General features: G+C 31.4%; 2 protein-coding genes across 3 annotated transcripts in view; both read right to left on the bottom strand.

Moving 5' to 3' along the window:
- LOC130638878 (chromatin assembly factor 1 subunit A-B-like) overlaps positions 1-11,452 on the bottom strand; it is a 108,938-nt gene that overhangs the window by 80,172 nt on the left and 17,314 nt on the right. The gene's annotated exons all lie outside the window — the stretch shown is intronic.
- LOC130638921 (FERM domain-containing protein 3-like) lies at positions 73-11,433 on the bottom strand. 2 transcript variants are annotated; one of them, XM_057447040.1, is made up of 14 exons: positions 11,409-11,433; positions 7,733-7,837; positions 6,059-6,101; positions 5,842-5,923; positions 4,715-4,759; positions 4,559-4,611; positions 3,489-3,562; positions 3,013-3,147; positions 2,839-2,927; positions 2,639-2,702; positions 2,411-2,499; positions 1,793-1,876; positions 1,447-1,518; positions 73-807 (listed from the first exon to the last, which is right to left on the bottom strand). In XM_057447040.1, exons 3-14 carry the CDS (start codon positions 6,072-6,074, stop codon positions 216-218), a joined length of 1,395 nt encoding a protein of 464 aa, XP_057303023.1. In that variant the 5' UTR covers positions 6,075-6,101; positions 7,733-7,837; positions 11,409-11,433; the 3' UTR covers positions 73-215. The 2 variants fall into 2 exon arrangements, with proteins under 2 accessions (XP_057303023.1, XP_057303022.1); XM_057447039.1 differs by lacking the exon at positions 11,409-11,433 and adding an exon at positions 9,905-10,119.

The following is an 11,452-nucleotide window of genomic DNA, read 5'->3' as shown; positions in this document are numbered from 1 at the left end:
AAAAAAGAATAAAAGATGCATAATTAAAACCTAAAAATGTCTAAAATGAAATTAAAAACTATTATGTATGTTAAACTTCTCTAGAATATTAATCTTAAAACAGCAAGTTGTTTGAAAATAACGAGCATTTCTTTTGCCCCAAAATAAATATTGACATTCTTAAAGAACATTTCATCTGGTCACCATATACTTTATTTAGAAAACTCATATAATAGTTATGAACTTCTGAATTTCAATTGAAGTACAATAGCAACTGGGATTATTGCAACGGCTAGAAGTAACAGCAAAATGAACGGATTCTTATATAAGTCTGTGAATGTTGTTGTGGCTATTATAGACGGTTGGGGCTGTGGTCTTTGTTGATCAGGTTCTCTTACTGTGCTATTAACCATTGTGCTATTTGGTGTTGTGCTACTGGCCGGTGTGTTAATTGCTGTGCCATTCACGGGAGGCTCATCGAAGTTTTCAACATTTATGCTGGGTGGCGGCGGTGGTTGTGGTGTACTTGCTACAGGTGGTAAATTGTTCATTTCTAAAGAACTAGATGTTGATACATCATCTAGCATCATTGAATCGCGACATGACTCAGGGTCTCTGGGAAAATCTCTAGTTTCGAACTCAGCAAGATCATCTTCTTGCTCAGGATTTTGATCAGAGAAAGTAGATTGTGTTTGCGAATCTAATGGTACTCCATTCTCCTCTGGTCTGTTCTCACTGTTTTGTTTAGACGAGTACGGTTGTGGTATTTTCTCAAGGTTAGACATGGATAAACAGTTCTTCTGAATAGATGCTCTTAAGCTTGATTTTCTAAAAAACAAAACAATAACTTATGCTTGTTAAATGCATGCAGATTAGGGCACAAATTTTGAAAAAATATTCAGTAAAAGCACATATTTTGTATGTACAGTAAATCATCAAGAACACCTGCTTTATTTTAATTTGTGTTTTACTGGACATTACATTATTAACTTTTGTTATGTATTATATAATTAGTAAATGCAATCGCACGTTTACGAGTGCAATTAAAAAATAATCGAACAAGCTTTTTTTTTGTTTTTAATTTACTGAATCCGTGAAGACGAGGATAAATTTAAAAAGCAAAAAAATTACGAGTTCCATTATTTAAACATTCGATTACGAGCTAATCACATAACGAACTATTTTTGTAAGAGTAGCACAGGGTATCAATTTCAATGTTTTGATTTTTTTATTACCCAATTTATAATTAGTTTGATTCATTGTAAAGATATGTCTTTTTTACTTATCATAAAACGCGAGAAAATAAATATTTAAATTATCGGTGCTCCTTAAAGAGTGCAGTTAAGATCCTAGAGTGCAATTAAGAAATAATTGCAGTCCACACAGTGCAATTATGATATAATTTGCACTGTAGAAGAAGCGCCAAACAAGAAAAAAAATAGGTCATCGTGTGATTAAATGTTTTACCTTTCAAAAGCAACAGGAGTGGAGCGGTTGTATTGTTCAGTACTACTTCTCAAATCATGTTCTGTTTTTCCACTAAAACAAAAAAGATTGGCGTCAAAATAATTACAAATATTGATATTACGCAAAGTCACAAATTATTCATCTGGACGTTTATTAACTAAAGTGTGTCAGTCTTAGAATTTCTGGTCAGTTTCAAGAACTTAAAAGCCAAATAAAGTCTTGATAAACCGTAATCAAAACATTCACTGCTGGGAAAGTTTCATAAAAACAAAGTATAATGTGCTCTTAAGGTATTTTTTTGGCAAACACGATGAAAATATATTTTTTAGAAAACAAACACAATTACCTAAACTTGTATTTACTTCTCCTGAAAATATTTTGAGGCGATAATGCTGATCGTTTTGGAACTTGTGCTTTGATTGGTTCCTCACTAAGAAAAACAAACAAAAAAAAGGTTTTCCAAAAAAATATAGTAGATACATCATGTACTGAGATATTCTTTGGAGGTGAAACTCAATAAAGCAAGCTACAAATGATTTGCGTGCAAACTTTCTTTGCGCAGGTGCCTATACTATGTAAATTTATATTCCGCTAGCGTAATGCTGTCATGCTCTCTGTCAATGCTTAAATTTATACAGCTAGCAGGTCACCACAAAACTGGAACTTATATCAAGATGCTTATACACAACCTAGCCATATTCCAATTGCTGGTTACGCTTGCCTGTTATGATCAGTGTTTGATTGGCTTGAACCAATCTTAGTTTCACATTTATTCTTGCTTAGTTAAATGTGTCAAATTTATAACATAAAATTACCAAAGTCACATCATGCAACACTTTCCGTTAACTTAATCATTTTGGGTTAAAAAACTTATATCAGATTGATAAACTTACCTTTTGATCCGTAACATCAAAACTAAGTTCTGGCTACAATTTAAAAAAACGTTTTCGTGTTAACAACTCACCTATAAAATGACATGTGTTCAACTGCACACTTCCATAAATGTTTACATGATGGTGTATCGTTTAATCGAAATGCATAATTTGTCTTTTTCTGGAAACAGGGCAAGACAACAAAATTAAATTTGCAAAGCAAAAGGGAGTAGAAAGAGTATCACTTGACTTTTGAAAAATAATTTTAACATCATTGGTTGAAGAATATAAGAATCATTAGTTGAAGAATATATACTCACCTTTTTAGATATTGTTTGAACATAAAATATTTTATTATCATAGGAGACTTTATTTACATCAGACCTGAAACAGAAAAGTTGCATAATCAACTCATACGTTTTTTTAAACAGTAATATTTGAAACAGCCAGTTGACACTCCGCTTTAATGGAGTAGCTTAGCTACTTTGCTTTTGACATACATTAGTCAGTAAGTTTTTACCAGATAAATCCTGAAACTCGTCTTGCTTCTCTAATGATTTGTATTCCTTGTGGTGTTAAGCCTAGATATAATGGCAGATCATCCTGGTCCTAGTAAAGAAAGGTATGTATGTTAGTGTAACCAAGAATAGTAATTCTGTAAACACATATTTTTGAATAATAAACATTTAAAAACCTTGCAAGGGTGGGGGTCAACACCATAAAGATCTTGACTACGGGCAAGATTTAGAAATCGATTTTCTGCTGTTGCTGGGTTATAACCAGAAAGAGTTTTGTGATATTCCATGATCTTCTCTTCAAGCTTTTCATTCTAGGGATAAACATTACCATAATAAGAGTTTAAAAATGTTTAGAATCGTTCTGTCAGTGAGAAAACAACAGGAAAGCCAATGAAATACAACAGTGTTGTTTTGATTAGATTTATATTTGGTAACCATTAATAAGAAAACAATGGAAATGGCACATTTCAAAATAACAACTAGCAACATTTTAAAAATTCTTTTGACCTTTTTCATGTTATTTCTTTATTCAACAAAGCTTTTTCAAAAAATAAAAGGACTTCTCAAAGATTTGTATCCATGAAATATGTTTTAAGGAAATCCAAATCTTATAGTATTTAGTTGAAATAAATTTTCTATAACACCGATGTACCTGTCTTGGAAGCAGTTTCATGTTACTTAAATAGGATTGACCATGTTCTTCTTCACTGTAGTCACCTATCTCCGCTATAAACAAGAAAAAAATGTTTTCAGAAATCCAGTCTTTCTTATACTTTAAAGATTACGCCATGAACAAACTAAAGAGTTGACGAATCGCTGACATATGTATCCATGTACATACAAAATTTGTTGAAATTCATATTTCTCCGCTCTTTAGACAAGAAAATTATTTTGAGTCCATAATGTATATATATTGTTTATTTTTTCAACATGTATGTCGTGGTTTAAAAAGTGCACCAAAATGGCTTATTTAATTATATGTTACAATTATATATTGCATGACATCAAACGTACCTAAATTTAAAAAATATCCATTATATTTTACATTTTCAACCAAAGCCATTGCAACTCACACAACAAAGGAAAATTTTGTCAAGAAATGGAGAAGTACACAGAGTTCCATATTTGTGTATATTGCCATTATCAAATAAGTAATACATAAAAATATGTGCACAGATATATACACAGAAAAAAATGGCGACACTTGCACAATATTTGCTGGTTGATTATATAATATATTCCAAGGTAAGTTTTTTACATGTTACTGTTAATGTGTTAAGACTTATTCAAATGACAAGGCTGATAGTGTGTATCATACCAAAATCAGCTGATCTGACTGAAAAAGTATGATATGTGACAAATTCAGGTGGGAAACAAAAGAATAATTATCCTGCAAACAAATAATTAAAACCAAAATAATGTGTTATGTTGAGAACGATACATGGTACTTCCAAAAATGATGAAGATGTGATGAACAATGGATAAGTTGTTATGTTACTGTATGTGAATAAATTAATTTTTTTTTAGGACAAAGGGGTCATTCTTTTGTTTTGTTTTGTGTCTAGGGTAACCATTTTTAAAAAGTTAGTTGTTAAATTTATTTCAGAAAATCAAATTGAGTCGTTTTCATCACGTGATGTAAACAAAGTAAACCTTTGGTGTTATTTCTGGCAAAATCAATACACTTTTTTTGAAAATTTTTGGCGAAAATCATTTTCTTACCTTGTACAACATGAGCAGCTAAATCAGTGATATTGTTGAATGGACAAAGTAGCCTAAAAGGTTTTTTAAAAAATTGTTGACCTAGTTATTATTATTTATTCTGATTAAAAAATATAATCAAGATAAAGTTTACATTTAAATTTCTTAATTCCCTACCTGCCATGAAGGATATCTCTTTTCAGTTGAAGATACAAGTAATATCTAAAAACACAAAAGAAGTTTAACCAATATTTTTAAAGCACTTGACACATCTTTTATGTATCGAAATAGCAAAAATCAGCATAAGCGCAGCTACAGTGACATTATCAAAAAACTTGTTTTTCTTTTACAAAATATTTTCATTACAATTGAGCACTTGTGTACGCTACATAGGTGTTAACATGCACAGCATTTTTTCAACTCTGACATCGCATGTCTCCACCCCCCTTCCTGCTTTTTTGCTAAAAATAAATAAGTCAATGGATACCTGTAAATATTAAAGAATGCCCAAGCTATCTCTGTATGGAAATGGAAAATTTAAGGCCATTTTAGATGGTCAAAACTACACAGTTAAAAATATAGTTTCATACCACCTCTTCTTCTATGTGAGAAAAACATGAGGTGGGGTTGGGGTTACAAACTTATGTTGTAATTAAAACTTTTAATGGACTTTTCATGGTTACTGGTAAAACCCTTTGTATAAATTGTTATTTCTTGCTTTGGTGTTTACAAACAGGATATATTTATAGATGTAAATTAACAATGCTTTTTAATTATTCATAAACTATATATGTTACTTATCAACATTTTCATTAAGATTTAATTTTCAAACTGGCCTTTGTTTAATTTAAAACTTAAGATGTACTATTATCTCTCTTCCAAAGCTTTTTATATTAAGAAACAATCCACCTTTTATCCAAAAATAAAATGTTTTAAACTTTCCTTGAAAAAATTTATTTGCTTTTGCAAATAGCACCTGTTCTGAAATTAAACTTCCAAGTTTCAAAAATAGCAAATAAAATATCTTCTTAAAAAACATAATCAAACTAAATACACCCATTTTTTTTCTTTTGGGGAAGGGAAATTTTGAAATATCAACCTCCTGGATTGGGTAAAAAGTACCCTCTACCTAAGTCTCACTAATATTAACCATAACTGACAAAAAAATTGTTTTGGGGAAGGGCATTGCCACCGGTGTTCTGTTCCGTTATGACTCTGATATGATCTTTATATTTTTTAAAAACTTTTTATGTTTTGCAACTTCAAAAAGTAAACAAAAAAATAATCAATAATAGGAAAAGTACCTTGTGATTTCCTCTCTTAATTTGGTTGGGTCGGTTGGATAAAATTTTACACGAAAGAAGAACATATATGGCTGTCTGCATTCTAAAACAGAAAATTGAGACTCATTAAAAAGACCAAACTAAATCAAGAAATTATAACCACTCACATTAATATATATTATTTTAAGTTTTAAATACAAATAATAATATTGAAGCATTTCGAGATTAATATATTTACCTTTTAACTGCTTCATTACTTCCTTACTTCCATCTAACCAGTGCTGAAAGTACAAACTATATATATCATTTTGAGATTATCCAAGGGCCATTTTTTTAAAAAAAATCCAAGTAGACCAAACCAACAAACATCTGTAAGGAATAACTTCTCGTTGATTTTTTTGGAGAATTTCTCATAGTGGGTTACAAAGTGTGAGGGGAATTTAAATTAACCAAAATGATAAAAGAAATCTTGTTTGTTTTGTTGTTTTTAGAGGACCATTCAGTGTGCAAAAAGACAGAATCCAAAAAAGTCAACTAAATAACTAGACTGGAGAACTTTTAGAGAAATGAATGTAGTGAAAATTGTGAACATTTGATAAAATAAAACCTTGTTAAATAACAATATTTTTGGGGTCATTTGCCAAATTAAACCTATATCAAATTAAGAATTTGTCAATTTGGTCCAGTGGATCTCGAGTAATGAACATAATATCTATTGTGTTTAATGGCTCTTTTTCTTAGCAAACTAAATTGTCAGAAAAACTAACAACTTTTTTATCAATATTCAAATTATTCCATTCCAAATTTAGCAAAATTTTTAATTAACAAATTTCATTTATGAAGAATTCTTTTTTCATGGTGTTGACGGTTCCAGGGAATATAATAACGACTATATAGTGATAATCATAACATCAAGCAACCTTTTTTTATAGATTTGCAAGCTATTTAATCGACAAATATGCAAAGAACGTTGTCTTCATTGCTTTTCGCAGAATTAGGTATACAATTTATGCGTCAGCCATATTGCGCTATTATCAATATCTGCAGAGAAGTTAGCGATAATCATAGCTTAGCATTGTTTAGCAATAATTCTATGTTTTTATCTAATTATTGCTAAAAAGATATTGATAATTATAGTTTGTTAACAAATTCCTCGAATCGTCAAATATATTATTATGGTAATTTGGATTTGTTAGTAAATGGGGGTTGGAATCAAATGGCCAGACATGGTTCCAAATTTTTGCTTTTTTATGCATATTCTTTATAAGAGTAAATTTTATTTAGGGAAAAGATAAAAAATTTCCACCACAGACATTTTAATATTGTAAGTTAATAAACCAGATTGTAAATTAGGATTCCTTAATTCAACTTTTAGTTACTTTAAGTGGTCATAATGTGACATTTAGAAAAGCAGAAAAGATAATCCACATAGAAGCTTGTGGTGTCTATCTTAGAGTTCAAAATAAATCAGAATGACTGACCCAAATGGATATAAAGCAAAAGTTAGACACATCCAAAATTAAATAATTTAATTTTTTTGTTCCAAGTATCCACATTTTTGTTTTATAAGCTTTATAAGAAAGTATAAAAAACAACAAATAATAAAGTGTAAAAATATTACATGAAATTAAATTTTCTATTTTAGGGTACTGCTTAGAACAAATGTGGATTTATAGTCTGTAGAAACTAAGAATAGTTTAAATTCATTGTGAATTAAAAATGGATAATGAAATTAAATTTCCCAAAACAGGTTTCAGAATCATCCTGTATCCACAAACACTTAATTCCGTAAAATCAAAAAAATTGTATTTTTTATCTAACAAGATTGGAATTTTAGCTAATGAAGATCATTTACATTTTTAAGAAGCAAAGTAAACAAAGGATAAGTAACCATAACAACAAATAAACATACCCGTTGTTTATTGTTATCAACATATCTAAGACCAAAATAATCCTTTTCAAGTAAGTCAAGCTCGTTAGAAATATAATCCAACAAAGCAGAACCTTTGGTTTCTTTCTAAAATACAAATGTACAAATTAATACAAATTATAAATGCATCCTAAATTAATCACATTTACTTAGACCCTTTATTTTCATGGGGATGTGAAGTCTCCACATATAGTCCTATTGAACTTCAACAAATGTTGTTCTGAAAACATAAATTCAAATAATTAAAGACCCTGTATCTAGCAATAGAATAAATTTAGCTTTAAGAGAGATTTTTATCATCATTTTGATAGTATAGCTTTTTTAAAATTTTTCTAGTTACAGACAAAATTGTTTACATTATTATACCTAAATTCTGAAGGGTTACAATATTGTTTTTAATATTTCCAGTACTTTTATCCTTACAAATGAATGAGTCTTGTCAATTTCTTATTCCGAATAAATGACTACTTACTTACCTACTTACTTTTGTGCATCTTTTAGCATTAATTAAAGGTAAAGCTAGAAAATTTATTTGTACATTAAGTATTGCAGTGGCTAATCCAAAATATGTTTAAATTATTAAAGTGTGTTTACGCGAAATTAATCTAATCCAACCAAGTTTACTATTTGGGAAATTCCGTTTTTGTGGAAAAAACTACAACGTTAGACAACTTTCAATGTTTACCTTTGACCGGATTCTTGCCAAAGTGCAAGAAAAATTGAAAAAACCAGCAGGCAATAAATGCAGATCTTTATTAAAGAATATCAAATTATGGCAAAAAACTTTTATCTGTGGTTAGTAGCATTGTTCCACTGATAATGTTCTAAATCTGGACTAAACGCAAACTATATTTTAATTTCAAGAGCAAAAGTTATCACCACCATGATTTATACCATGACCTTCTAGACCTGTTTAAATATTTGCATTTCCTGTGGTAAGACCTTTTGCCTCTAACAACTGTGTGGCAGGCAAAGGGATGAGGGTGCTAATAAGCCGCAAACGCCTCCATATATAAGGCCGAGTTCGGGTGAGTTTTCAAATAAAATTGGCGGTTGTCCCTCCCAAATTGTCCGAACCTGCTTGGAGCATTCCCGAAATGCAATTTATTGTAACATACCATTCGGGCGACAGTTGGAAATAGGCGCTTAAAGAGAAAGGAGAATAAAGTTTATATCTAAGAAATTTATCAAGTAAATCTTATCAAAAACCATCAAAAACAGTTCTTTTAAGAACTTCGCTACCACATAATAAGTTTATTTTAATTTTTATAGTTTTTTGAATCATTGGTGGCGAATCTTTGATTATTTTTCTTTTTTTTCTGGGCATTGTTCAGGTCTATACGGGTTTTTTCAGACAAATACTTGAATTTTTTTCAAAACGCCAAACTCGCCAGGAAATCCCTGCACTTTTTATGGCGTATGCGGCTTATCGGTACCCTAGATAGATGTGCATATTTTACATGGCTAGCCTCACAAATATCGAGGGATATACCCTGTCTATTATTTCCAGGAGGGGCCATGGCGTAGATGGAGAGTCCTAGAGTATTTAATGCTCATTTTGAGCTACGCAGACCCAATTAGAGCCCGCGCTCTACTAGACAACTCCCGGCAACATCCAACGGCCCACACAGTGTGCCATCTTCCCAATTTCCCTCACATGGCTTGGGTTAACCCGGGGCTATGGTAACATTCACTCGCCCATGTTGAATCGCTGTCAAGAGGAATCGAACCCCGGTCTCTCGCACAGAGTACGAGAGCTATAACCACTAATCTACGGCGCCACCCTAGTAAAAAGATGCTGGAGCTTGCTGAATAAAGGTTTTTTTCAGCTCATTTCTTTTTACAGAAACATTGTTAGGCTTTAAACTATTATTGAGTGTAGAGGGATAAAATCTGATTGACATATATTTATATAAAGTCTGAATGATACCTTTGTGTGAAGAAACAGACTGGAAAGGTTCCACTTCACAGCGCCCGCATCTTTTTGCCTACCACGCATTTGTCAAAAACAAAAGGGCTTACTGCAAAAAATGTAAACATATAAAAAGGTCTACATTCCTGGTAAAAATCATACACAACATGATTCATAGTGAGGCATGTTTTATAAACTAACAGGGAAAAGTTTATTAAGTTCTTTTAATTTAGATAGCTAACCTTGAATTCAAATGACATTTCAACATCATCTAGTAAGCGAATTTTGCATGCATAAGCCTCTGTGAGGTTTGTTTTGCTGCTTCTCATTTTGAAAAATATATCTAGATAGGCACCTTCCGCTCGCTTCCCTGTTTAGTTTAGTGTTTACTTTTTAGATGTAATTTGTTTTGAACAGCTCATCCTCCATCTTTAATCGAACAACGAAACATTCATAAATCACCAGACCGGAAAACCACGGGAAGTACAACGAGATCGTTACGATTTCGTGTACTGTGATTTTCCGTTTAAAGAAATTTTTTAGGCGATTTTTATGTGATTTTCTGACAAAATTAATCGTAGGAAGATGATACTGTGGTTACCTTTTGAGAAGTATGATATACATAGATATTATGGTAGATTAGAGGGATTAAAATAACCGCAATGTCTTGTTTCAAAAATAAACTATAAAAAAAAAAAAAAAAAATTCATAATCATCGCTAAGCTCAGTGTCAAATCAAAGCATGATTTAGGAATAAGATCTATCGAATCTCTGGTTAGACGAAAACACCGTTGTGCCACAAAAATAGTTTATTTATGTTTAATTTTGGGAAAACTCTTGACCCAGGGCTATTTTTCTTTTTCTGACAATCTCGAACAGTACAGTTGACACACTGATGACAGATGTTTGTTGGAAACATTTCTAGTTAAAAATTAAAAAGCTAGAATATATGTGTTAAAGACTGTAGTTTTTTAATCTGTAGTATCAAAATATCGCTGTGATATTTCAGTAATTTAACAGCCTAGAGGCCAAGAGACTCTGAGGACGAGGATGCTTTAACTTGTTCTATGATGGGATTACCAAGTCTTGCTATTATGTCATTTGTTTGTTCTAGGGAAACATATGTCCATTTCTTTACTAAAGCTGAAACCTTTTATATACCATTATATCCAGAGATATAGATATATTTCAGTCCTGTTTCAAGCATTATAATAAAATCTTAGGACTATTTTAAAGAGGTTCTTCCGAAATTTGCTAGTATAACTTGTTTTGAGGTGTCAGGGTAAAATACAACCTCGATCCCAGGACATGTTGTCTCTTTTTGCATATTAGACGGCAAGACGAACATAAGACGACAAAAAGCCCTGGGAACGAGATTGGGTAAAATAGAATCGATCTAGTGTGGCTTACTATTTTATTTTTACGATTCGAGAGAACATATTGTAAATAAGTTATACTTAACTTAACAAAGATTTTGGTTCTTCTTAGGAAATACGAAATATAGAGAGATTTCTCAATAAAAGTATGCCCAGTTTTCGGACTGTTAAGGGTGAATTTCCACTCAAAAGCACAACGAATCCAACCTCATCCCCAGGCCTTTTTTCTCAGCGGCGCTGCGCCTATTAATAGGTCTGACGAAAAAGTACGTTCAGCCGTCCGATATGCAAAAAGAGGCAACAGGTCCTGGAACATAGGTTGCAACGGATCATAGCGGAACAAGAAGAATACTTAAATATTATTGCCTACCTGCTAATTATTCTATTGTTGGTTCTTTTAAATTTTGACCGTTC

The sequence above is a fragment of the Hydractinia symbiolongicarpus genome, chromosome 1 (genome assembly GCF_029227915.1).
Source record: "Hydractinia symbiolongicarpus strain clone_291-10 chromosome 1, HSymV2.1, whole genome shotgun sequence".
NCBI lineage: Eukaryota > Metazoa > Cnidaria > Hydrozoa > Anthoathecata > Hydractiniidae > Hydractinia > Hydractinia symbiolongicarpus.
The sequence above is the reverse complement of the archived record's forward strand: the minus strand, read 5'-3'. Positions and strand labels throughout refer to the sequence as shown.